At 44.4% G+C, this 11,626-nt stretch overlaps 1 protein-coding gene across 1 annotated transcript; it reads left to right on the top strand.

Annotated features, from left to right (window-relative positions):
* The first annotated feature begins 1,516 nt into the window (after positions 1-1,516).
* LOC311371330 (store-operated calcium entry regulator STIMATE-like) lies at positions 1,517-11,619 on the top strand. Its single transcript, XM_084489475.1, has 8 exons — positions 1,517-2,470; positions 4,143-4,191; positions 4,317-4,412; positions 4,972-5,093; positions 5,392-5,504; positions 5,964-6,041; positions 6,221-6,364; positions 9,698-11,619. Exons 1-8 carry the CDS (start codon positions 2,251-2,253, stop codon positions 9,809-9,811), a joined length of 936 nt encoding a protein of 311 aa, XP_084345601.1. The 5' UTR covers positions 1,517-2,250; the 3' UTR covers positions 9,812-11,619.
* The last annotated feature ends 7 nt before the right edge of the window (positions 11,620-11,626 follow it).

The following is an 11,626-nucleotide window of genomic DNA, read 5'->3' as shown; positions in this document are numbered from 1 at the left end:
ACCTAGCTGAGGGGAAGGGCCGGACATTGGCCCACTGTGTCTCTTGTGTTCGTCGTGGTGAATAAGATAATGCATCTACCACTGGGCGTCCTTTTTTGGAATCCCCTTCATAGTTCACGTTGTCTCTTCGTGTCCGACGTTGCCATGAGACATGAGATAGCGTTCCTGGCCAGAGGAGGTTGAGTGTTGACGTGACGACACCGATGGTCCATCTGTGATTTCTTCATCTGCTCCGCTGCTGGCTTGCTGGCTTTACCGTTAGCTCTTGACAACATATGCTTGCTCCCGTCGTCCTCAAGAAGGCAGCAAGGCGACTCTACCGGTCCACTGTAATAACTTTGATTCACAGTAATTTGAACTCGGTAGAGAGAATGCGAAATATGAGCTAAAGAATTCATAAGATTTTATAAAGGGTGTATTTGTTTTAGATGTTTTGTTTTTTTTATACATTCATGGTAACTTGTATTTGCCTTGTAAAAATAACTTCAATTTGTCAAACTTTCAAAAGAGCAGACATCTTTTAATCCGTTTTTTTTTTACGTACACTATATTACAAAAATGTATTAAATGTACAAAAATACTTAATTGATATGCTTGGATCACAAGTGAATCACAATCTAGTTTACTTGATTTCAGCAAATGTCCATATAGGTCGTGATTTTGCTTTCTGTTTATACATAAAAGACATGCCAGGTGTAGAAGAAAGCTGTTTAATGTTCTCCATTCAGTGTCTTGCTGTGGTCGATGTTTAAGCCGGGGGACAACGCCACAGTCTGGTGGCTTTCGGAATAACACTGTTTCTTCTAAAGAGCGGTAAACAATGCGACTGCTCTTATTTTGTAAGCACAAGCAAAACTGTATGTGATGACGGTATTCAACGTGTATATAGCAAAGCATGCGTTTGTAAATAGTGTACATAGTCTCAAGATTCTTCCAGTGCAACAGGGTGAGTAGATTTTCTATTTAGCAAAACAAAACGCATTGATTAATATCCCAAGGCATAGGCCTACACTTGCACAGTAAATCCTTAAACATTATTATTTGGAATAAAGTCGAACCTAGTGTTAGCTAGATTTAGAAATGGGACATATTTGTGGGATTAGGCCTGCTCATTTGACGTTATACTTGAGGTAATTCCTAAATAAAAGAATATTTTGGGCAGCACAAATAAATTGCAATTATTATGCCAACAATTAACTTTATACTTGTGAATGAGCAGTTTCTAAATGACCCGGACCTCCCAACTTCTTTTCAATATATAATGTAATGTGTGGTGTTTTGATTTGTGTCAAATAATTGTTGTTTCCAGTCGCCTATTCAGCAGATACAGTTGTACAGAAAACAGATGAAATTTCATGACTTTCCTTTTGGACATTTCCGATTGTTATTTAAGAAATTGCAGCAATAAAATTCTAAATGGTTTGAAAACGTTTCTTCGCTGGACGCTGACTACACTTCCCACCATGCATCTGACTCACGTCGGTCGCGTGACATGACGTATGTCAACAGGAGCAGCACCGCTGCTAGCAGCTGGATTGGTGATGAGCGACTGCAAAATAGTTTTTTTTTTCTTGAACAATGTGAACATGCTTTTTCGGACAACTGCAAAAGTGGTAATTGAAGCCAACTAGTGTGCTGTGAAAATACTCGGCGTTTAATTCAACTAGAAACTTGCTCGCATTGCATTTCCTTATAAGCAGGGTGTTAGCTTCGAGGCTACAGTGCAGCGTTAGCAGCAGTCCTGACTTGCTTCTTACCTCATCTGTATCGACCGGTTCCTGTAGGGTTGAGTTGTTTGGTGTTTCATGCAAATGTTTACACTATAACATATGCATGTAGTAAGTTAACACAGTGCCGGGACCACACTGTAAAGCCGGCTAACGGATGCATGTGACTGAGGTCCTGCTTGTATTCCACTGCATCATCTGGAAAATATTCCCATTACTTGGTTCATTTCATGCAGACGATCGGACATATGTTAAAAGCCCATCGTGGCTATGAACCAACGAAGTATGTTTGGCCTTCTGATTCTTGAGTGGTAGCTACTTCACGTCTTGATAAAGAATAGATTATGGAAATATGGATGCTTGAGTGTCCAAAAGAATGAGACGGCACGTAACGAGATATTATGTTTTACTGAGTGTGCCTCACGTAGTGATTACGAACTAACCTACGAGGGTCGGGACGGGCTAGTTCTTCAAATTCACTTCATTCCATGTTCTTTAGTTAGTCCTATGCCAAGTTGACCCAATGGCTGCAAGTGCGGTTAATTCGCTCTCCAAGGCTGGAGACCTGGCTTTACCTGGGCCAGGTGTACCGGGCCTCTCCGCAATGTCCACCAACACATCGGCGCCATCCAGTCCCACGCCAGATGCAGACAACCGAGGGTGTGAAAACGGTGCGCTAATGGACTCTTTGGGGATTTTCCTGCAAGGGCTTCTAGCCGTCCTGGCCTTCAGCATATTGATGTGTAAGTATGGCAACGTGAACCCTACCTAAAGAGAACGAAGCGATATTTAAACTGCAGCGGGGACGTTGCTTTTCATTCCAGTGATTTCCCATAGTGTGTGGATGTGACCTCACACTGTGTGATTAAGCTATTTAATCCTTAAACTATGTTTTCAAACAAAATATTTAAATGATCAATATATGACATAGCACCCAGTTAACCAGTTAACCCAGTTCTAATAGCTCCACGGTGCATTTTTGTGCTGCTGTCTTGCAGAGGTGAGGAATGTTTGACACTTGGAGCTAGGTAGCCTGAGGCAGTTCTCCCCCATGAATAATGGGCCCAGTGCTAAGCCATGCATGCATTCAACTCATGGCCCATGCCTGATATATAACTGGCAACCGCCCACATGGAGTGTCAAGTTAACTGAAACAGGGCGCAGCATTTATTGAAGGCCCATGCCTTTCATACTTCAGCGTTGTCATGGTTGAGCATTGTAGCATTCAGCTATCTAAGAGTTTTGCATATACATCTGCGGGCATTGTTTTGTACTGACACAGCCGCACTGTTTGAAAGGGCGGAAGTACCTGTGTCTGTTGAGACCTGGGCTTCCTGACAGACCTCATCCTGAAGAAGGCACAACAGCGACTTTCCTATGTGCTTACGGAGATGGGGCATGAGCACAATAACGCTCGGAAATTCTAGCGCAGCCTCATTGAAAGTGTATCGACTGGAGGCATCTCAGTCTGGTACGGTATCCAGAGGGTTGTAAAAACAGCACAGAGAGCAACATCGTCGAAGGGAAGCCACCGGCCACCAGCGACCTCTACATATGCTGCTGAAGCTCGCGCTTACAAAGGACACAAACCAGCCCATTCGTCATGTATTCTTCTGCCACCTGCCAAGAGACTCCAGATGGCCGAGCGCCATTACTGGACCTAACGGGTTCCCCAACAGCTTCCAACCCCAGGCCGTGTGCATGCTCAAGAACCATCCAACCAGCCCACCCTGCCTCCCCCCCCCCATACCCCACTTAATGCCCACTTAATAAGGAACTTGCATTCTTAAAGACAACGGACCTTGCACACTGACGATGACTATATACGATTTTTTCATTTTTTATTTACTTTGCTGTATATTCATTGTTTTTAATTTGGTTCTATTTTTTTTTTTTTCTTCCATCGCGTTTTATTTTTAGGCTTCAGATATATGTTGCTAAAACTACTGTTGTTGTCAACTAGCAGCTGATATGAAACTGTGAGAGGAGCAGGACTAAGAATTCAATGGTACTTGAACTTACATATGCCGAATAAAGACTAAATCTATCCAACTTATACCTTATAACTAAATGTAAAAACAGTCAGTTTGTCCAATTCAACATGTTTAAATGCAATTGGTTGCATTTCTATGTTTTTCATTCCTTGTAATTATAATAATGCTATGTGATACCGTAAGTCTAATCAGGGAACCAGCGTGTCCGATATCCGTTCGGCAGCAGTGAAAAGGGCAAGCCTGCAAAATCACACAGCGTGCTTGTATAGAATAAATGAGCTGTTACAAAACGCCATTTTTAAATGCAGGCTGGGGCCAATGGGTGAGTCTAAAAGCGGGCTGGTGATTCTGTTTGATCAGCGCACCGTGGCCTCCCGTGTAATGCGCCATGCGTAACAAGACATGCTGTGTCCCTCCACAGTGAAACGCTTCAGGGAGCCCAAGCATGAACGAAGGCCCTGGAGGATCTGGTGAGCGAGTCTCTTCTTCTACCTCTCCTAACCGCTCTAGAAAGAGCATTGAGATGACTGACGACTGCAGGTTACAACAGAGTCCCTGTAATGATTTTTTTTTTTTTTTTTTCCTCTCCCGACAGGTTCCTGGACACCTCTAAGCAGGCCATCGGGATGCTGTTCATCCATTTCGCCAACGTGTACCTGTCGGACCTCACCGAGGAGGACCCCTGCTCTCTGTGAGTTGCCTCGCAATGACTGCCTTTGTACTTCAAGGCTTGTAGGTGATGTGGGGGGGATGTGAATAACTCAAAATTTTCATGGTTGAATAATCAGTGGTATGTGTTATGAACGAATAATCGATTATTCGATGTGTGCCGACATTCACAAAGGCAGCCATGGACCGGCAAGAAATCACTTAATATCTTAAACGCAAAAAAAAAACAAACTTTAACAGTGATCAGTGTTTGTGTTGTATGCATATATATTAATATTTATGCTTGTGTATTGTGTATATTGTTTTTCTGTACATGATTAATAATAATAAAAAAAACTAATAGTGCTACAGAACCAACATTAGTTCCGTCCGTTAATTCTTGTTTATTTGAATGGGGAAAAAAATGTTAACGGTCCAAATGTTAAAAATCGGCTTTGACCCTCGGGAACGAATAATCGAATAATCAAAGATTCTGACCCATCCCTAGTAGGTGATGGTCGTCACGGCTCGGCCCAGGGTTCAATGGCAAAAGTGCGGTAGTGTGAGCTGACCGCCTCTCTTTCTCCCCCACCCTCTTGTAGTTATCTCATCAACTTCCTTCTGGATGCGTCGTTGGGGATGCTGCTGATCTACGCCGGGGTGAGGGCTGTCAGTGCTGTCGTGGAGTGGAGGCAGTGGGACTCCCTGCGCTTTGGGGAATACGGTGAGGGCCCACCTCACCTGCTCTACCTGTAATGTCCAGTGGAGGGCGTCGGTGGCACCGTTTGCAAACGCTGAAATCTCCCTGCAGCACACACAAGTTTTACTGCCGGTACAACATACCGGCAGATACATAGCATTACTATTTTTAGACTGCTTTTTGTAACCCTTTTTGGACCTGTGTGTGTGTGTGTGTGTGTGTGTGTGTGTGTGTGTGTGTGTGTGTGTGTGTGTGTGTGTGTGTGTGTGTGTGTGTGTGTGTGTGTGTGTGTGTGTGTGTGTGTGTGTGTGTGTGTGTGTAGGAGAGCCGGTGCAGTGTTCTGCGTGGGTGGGTCAGTGCGCGCTATACATCCTCATCATGATGTTTGAGAAGGTCCTCATCATGCTGGTCCTACTCATCCCCCAGTGGAAGAAGGTGGGGAGCGGTCATTTCAAGATAAAAGCTCAAACCTGACGCTGCCACGTCGACACGTATTACTTAAAAGATCCTTATCTTACCAGCTGGTGTGAGGTTGATTGTCCATTACGAGCCGCTAAAGTATCGTACAGGGGCATCACACGTCGGCGTGTCCGCTCAGATGAATGACGGACAGATCAGCCTATCCGTCAGGAGCTGGTACAGACCACTGAGTAGGTGGCTGCTAGATCCATCATCTCGGTGGACAGTCCCCATGTGTGTTGTCATGGCTCATTGTGGCTAATAAACATCACACCTGGTGTGATAATGTAGGGTATTGGACTGTATAACAGATAATTTGTGTGTGTGTGTGTGTGTGTGTGTGTGTGTGTGTGTGTGTGTGTGTGTGTGTGTGTGTGTGTGTGTGTGTGTGTGTGTGTGTGTGTGTGTGTGTGTGTGTGTGTGTGTGTGTGTCAGTTGTCCCTCCTCAACCCAATAGATAATCCTGACCTGGAGTTGGCCATCGTCATGCTCATTGTTCCGTTCTTCATCAACGTAAGTGCGCTGTCATTGAGTTGAGTTACTGAACGTCTGTTGCAGCTCGAGATTTTGCAGTGTTTGGATCGACCACGATTATTATCAGCCGTGGGGCCCTCCTTTTAATACTTTGTTAATGTGATGCGTTCACTTATTAACTCGATGGGGCGCGTTGATATTGTGCCCCCCCCCCTCAGGCCCTCATGTTCTGGGTGGTGGATAACTTCCTCATGAAGAAGCACAGGACAAAAGCCAAGCTAGAGGAGCGAGACGAGGACCTCCGGGGGAGCAGCAAGGTGCGGTACCGGCGGGCCCTGTCCCACGACGACTCGGAGTCGGAGGTAGGACACCTACCTTCAGCACATCTCGGATTGTACGACACGTACCAAACCGAGAAAAAAACTAAACAAATACGCTCCCTATCTCCATTTTAGCGGAGGTCCCCCCCCCCCCTGGGACTGCTTCTGCTAGCTGTTGACTCTGTGGCCATGGCAGCTGGACTGTGTTCTATTCCTGTCCTCTGCTGCTTCCACCTGCTGGGCGGGGGGGGGGGGGGGGGGGGATACACTTAGGTTATGTTCAAACTGGCTCCCTTGTTCCCTAATTCCCTATTCCCTTTTATATCGAAAACACTCAATAGTCCACTATGGTCTAAACAGGGCGTTCAGGCACCGTTTATGTCAGCTCATTTGCATAAACAACCTGCTATGTGCTGACCATCTCAAGTGGATGAATACGATGGCGATGATTTCCGCTATGCATCATGGGCGTGGCGATAAAAGGCGTCAGTTGTGCTCTTATTTGCTGGTGCATTGTGGGTCATTATAGAGTGAACTAATCAGGGAAACAAACTCGCCCTAAGTAGTGCACTATATAGGGTGTAAGTGGGCCGACTCGAACAAAGCCCAAGGCTGTGCTTTATTTACAAGTCACACCAACAGACCGAGTAATGTCCTGTACGTTGTTAACCACCCTGGACTGTGCAAGCTGCCGGTCACTTTATAGGCTGGTAAAGTTTCTGAGCTTTGCTGCACCGAACACACACCACCGTTGACTTTGCTTTAAAACTTTTGTGTGGGAGCAAAGTCAATATTTAACTGTACTTCGGATATCCAGCTGTTATTTCATGGAAGAGGTGGAAGAGATTTTAGAAAGATGTTTCTTTGTCGTTATGTTGCCGCCTCACACACACCTTATTGATGGGTATATTTAGACTGATTTACAGTCAGGTCCATAACTATTGGGACATCGACACAATTCTAATCTTTTTGGCTCTATACACCACCACAATGGATTTGAAATGAAATGAACAAGATGTGCTTTAACTGCAGACTTTCAGCTTTGATTTGAGGGTATTTACATCCAAATCAGGTGAACGGTGTAGGAATTACAACAGTTTGTATATGTGCCTCCCACTTTTTAAGGGACCAAAAGTAATGGGACAATTGGTTACCCAGATGTTCCATGGCCAGGTGTGTGTTATTCCCTCATTATCCCATTAACAAGGAGCAGAGAAAAGGTCTAGTTAATTTAAAGAGTTAATTTCAGGTGTGCTATTTGCATTTGGAATCTGTTGCTGTTAACTCTCAATATGAGATCCAAAGAGCTGTCACTATCAGTGAAGCAAGCCATCATTAAGCTGAAAAATCAAAACAAACCCATCAGAGAAATAGCAAAAACATTAGGTGTGGCTAAATCAACTGTTTGGAACATTCTTAAAAAGAAAGAACGCACCGGTGAGCTCAGCAACACCAAAAGACCCGGAAGACCACGGAAAACAACTGTGGTGGATGACCGAATAATTCTTTCCCTGGTGAAGAAAACACCCTTCACAACAGTTGGCCAGATCAAGAACACTCTCCAGGAGGTCGGTGTATATGTGTCAAAGTCAACAATCAAGAGAAGACTTCACCAGAGTGACTACAGAGGGTTCACCACAAGATGTAAACCATTGGTGAGCCTCAAAAACAGGAAGGCCAGATTAGAGTTTGCCAAACAACATCTAAAAAAGCCTTCACAGTTCTGGAACAAGATCCTATGGACAGATGAGACAAAGATCAACTTGTACCAGAATGATGGGAAGAGAAGAGTATGGAGAAGGAAAGGAACTGCTCATGATCCAAAGCATACCACCTCATCAGTGAAGCATGGTGGTGGTAGTGTCATGGCGTGGGCATGTATGGCTGCCAATGGAACAGGTTCCCTTGTATTTATTGATGATGTGACTGCTGACAAAAGCAGCAGGATGAATTCTGAAGTGTTTCGGGCAATATTATCTGCTCATATTCAGCCAAATGCTTCAGAACTCATTGGACGGCACTTCACAGTGCAGATGGACAATGACCCGAAGCATACTGCGAAAGCAACCAAAGAGTTTTTTAAGGCAAAGAAGTGGAATGTTATGCAATGGCCAAGTCAATCACCTGACCTGAATCCGATTGAGCATGCATTTCACTTGCTGAAGACAAAACTGAAGGGAAAATGCCCCAAGAACAAGCAGGAACTGAAGACAGTTGCAGTAGAGGCCTGGCAGAGCATCACTAGGGATGAAACCCAGTGTCTGGTGATGTCTATGCGTTCCAGACTTCAGGCTGTAATTGACTGCAAAGGATTTGCAACCAAGTATTAAAAAGTGAAAGTTTTATTTATGATTGTTAATTTGTCCCATTACTTTTGGTCCCTTAAAAAGTGGGAGGCACATATACAAACTGTTGTAATTCCTACACCGTTCACCTGATTTGGATGTAAATACCCTCAAATCAAAGCTGAAAGTCTGCAGTTAAAGCACATCTTGTTCATTTCATTTCAAATCCATTGTGGTGGTGTATAGAGCCAAAAAGATTAGAATTGTGTCGATGTCCCAATAGTTATGGACCTGACTGTATGTGTTCTTGTAGCAGGTTGTGTATTGTTTACTAGCGCTTCACCCTATCTTCAATGTACTCGCTTCATATCTCTTGCATTGTCCTATTCATTTTACTAAATACAATCGTTCCCTAGGATATGATTCTTGAATTCCCATTTTTTTCAACATTACTATGTTTGTGTAGTAATGCAGGAGCACTTCAGAAATCAAAGGCCAATGTTCAGAGGGGGTTCTTCTGGCTAAAGCCCTGCAGTTCGATCGGAAATACACAACATTTGTTATTTTACAAATCAAAAATCGACTGTAGCTGGAAAAGCTGAACATGCCCCCTAAGCAAGGTACAAAGGGATGTTGGTAACTATCTGTTAGATTTGTTGAACTCTGTTGAGTTCATTAGTCGAAGACAAATACAGATAAAGTCTTTTATCTTTGAGAAGATGCTCGTTGTCGAAAACACACAGACAGTAGCCAGTGGATTTCAGGTAAGTTTGTTTTAAAGGCCGGGAGGAAATTGCCAAGAAATATTGTGTAGTCAATTCCAATGCAGTCTGGCTGATGGCTGGTGGGTCGGTGACGTGTGGTATGTACAGAAATATATAAGGCGGGGGAAATATTCCAATTTATCCAAATTTTTTTTGTTAGTTTTTTTGCTTCAAAATGTGTATCAATTATTCATTGAATAATCATTTCAATGAGACACTGGGAGATAAAATGAAAAGAAAAATGTAAATGTAAATATTAGGTGGTGACTGATAACCCTCAGCGCTGACGACCCCTTAACGTCTTTGTTTTTCACCGTCTCCGTCAGATCCTCTTCTCGGCCGACGACGAGATGGACGAATCGGACGAGGACGACGTGCGGCGTCTCAGCGGCCTGAAGACGGTGAAGAAGAAGAAGCACCGCATGGGAATCCCTGTTTGACTCCCCAGCCCGAGTCTCTCCCAGACTGGCCTGGTACGAGCTCACCACACGCCTCACACCACCACCACCACCACCACCACCACCACCACCACGAGGCCTGCTTGTAGCGCCCCGGTCGGGGGGCCGAGCCTTTGGGTTTGGGGGGGAGGGGAGCGGGTCCCGGCCCCTCCCCAAGGTAGCGTACTTTGCAGGGCCTGTGAGCAAACGGAGCCGGTGGAATACCGCTTATTCTGGACCACTACAGCACTCCTGCACAAACGGTCTTAACTCGGATGCAAGACTTAAACATTTGCGCTGTCGGTACAATGGGATGCGTGGTGTGTTTTTATTTTGTCTGCCCCTCGTTGGCTGTGTATTATCGGTTTACTGTTGGGTTTGTTCCTGAACGCCAACTTGTAATATCATTGTTATGTTTTAACACTGATGTATGTTAACACTGGCGTATTGTCAAGACATAGGAAAGGGAATGGGGGTTGGTCATGTTTTATGTCTGTGTGTATGTGTGTCCGTTATTCATTATGTGACATTCAATATTTTTAAATGGTTGCCCTAGTGATTGTATAAATTAATTATTGTATTAACTATGTTAACAGTTTCCTGTAAATGGCACACCACCACAGCTGGTGTTGTGCGTGTGTTTATTCGTGTGTGTGCATGTGTTTGTGTGCGCATGCGAGTGTGTGAAAGTGGACCAACAGGGGAAACCATATTGTACGTATTTAAGCATAACCTCAGAATGTTAGGTCTGTCGTATATACATGGCCCTAACCTTTTCAAACAATACTTAATCTACAGTATACGGTGTGTATGTATTGTGTTGATGTATGCAACACCTATCTCTACTCTTTGTATAGCTAGGCCATTAATGCAGAATAACACATGAAATCTTTAAATGTTCCCCATTTATCGCCGTCTTTTATTTTGTTGTTCATGCAAGATGGCTGAACCATTATGTGTCATCCTAAAGGTACATTGTTTCATTCCTCTCTCTGGCTATTCACAGGTTTACCAGACTGTAAAGTGGTTGGGGTTGTTTTTGGTATAACTGCTATTCGGGCCCAGAAGGCGACCTTGCCTCTTCCATCAAGTGTTCTTTATCGTTGTTGTGCGGATGATATGGGACCCCGCTGCACACCTTCCCATTCGTTGTCTTATGTTCAATGTTTTAGTTTTTTTTTTCATGTTTCCTTGTTTGTTTTCACCCCCGTTTGCTCTTTGATCCGACCACGTGCCTCTGAGCTCACTGTCGTGTGCGTGTGTCGGGCCAGGCGACGGACCAGAGGCCCTGCTATAGGCAGCAAGTCCACAGGTGCTCATGTTCACAATGTTACAGAAGCACACACTTAAAAAACGGTTGGGTGAGTAGGGACCAGCCGTTTGAACAAAAGGTCTGTGTGTGTGTGTGGGCGAGCGTATCTGTTTGTGTGTAGGCACGTGTATGCATGTTTGTCTGTAGGCGTGTGTATGCGTGCGTGTGTGTGTGTAGGCGTGTGTATGCGTGCGTGTGTGTGTGTAGGCGTGTGTATGCGTGTTTGTCTGTAGGCGTGTGTATGCGTGTGTGTGTGTAGGCGTGTGTATGCGTGTTTGTCTGTAGGCGTGTGTGTTTGCCTGCTTTGTATACAAGTGTTATGAAAGTGTTACGAGCTAGTGGCTGGTCCTTCCAAAAAGAAAAAAAGGGTGACAAATGGCAACTGTGATGACTAATGATGTAATTATGTCATTATGATGCTGTTGGCCGTTTGAGTGAATGCACTTTTAATGGTAAAACATCGACATGGTCCACCATTACCATGAGCTCAAGTAGGTCAAAGGGGG

The sequence above is a fragment of the Micromesistius poutassou genome, assembly GCF_964030765.1.
Source record: "Micromesistius poutassou genome assembly, contig: SCAFFOLD_6221, whole genome shotgun sequence".
Taxonomy (NCBI): Eukaryota; Metazoa; Chordata; class Actinopteri; order Gadiformes; family Gadidae; genus Micromesistius; species Micromesistius poutassou.
Note: the sequence above shows the minus strand (reverse complement) of the source record. Positions and strands in the feature narration are given on the sequence as shown.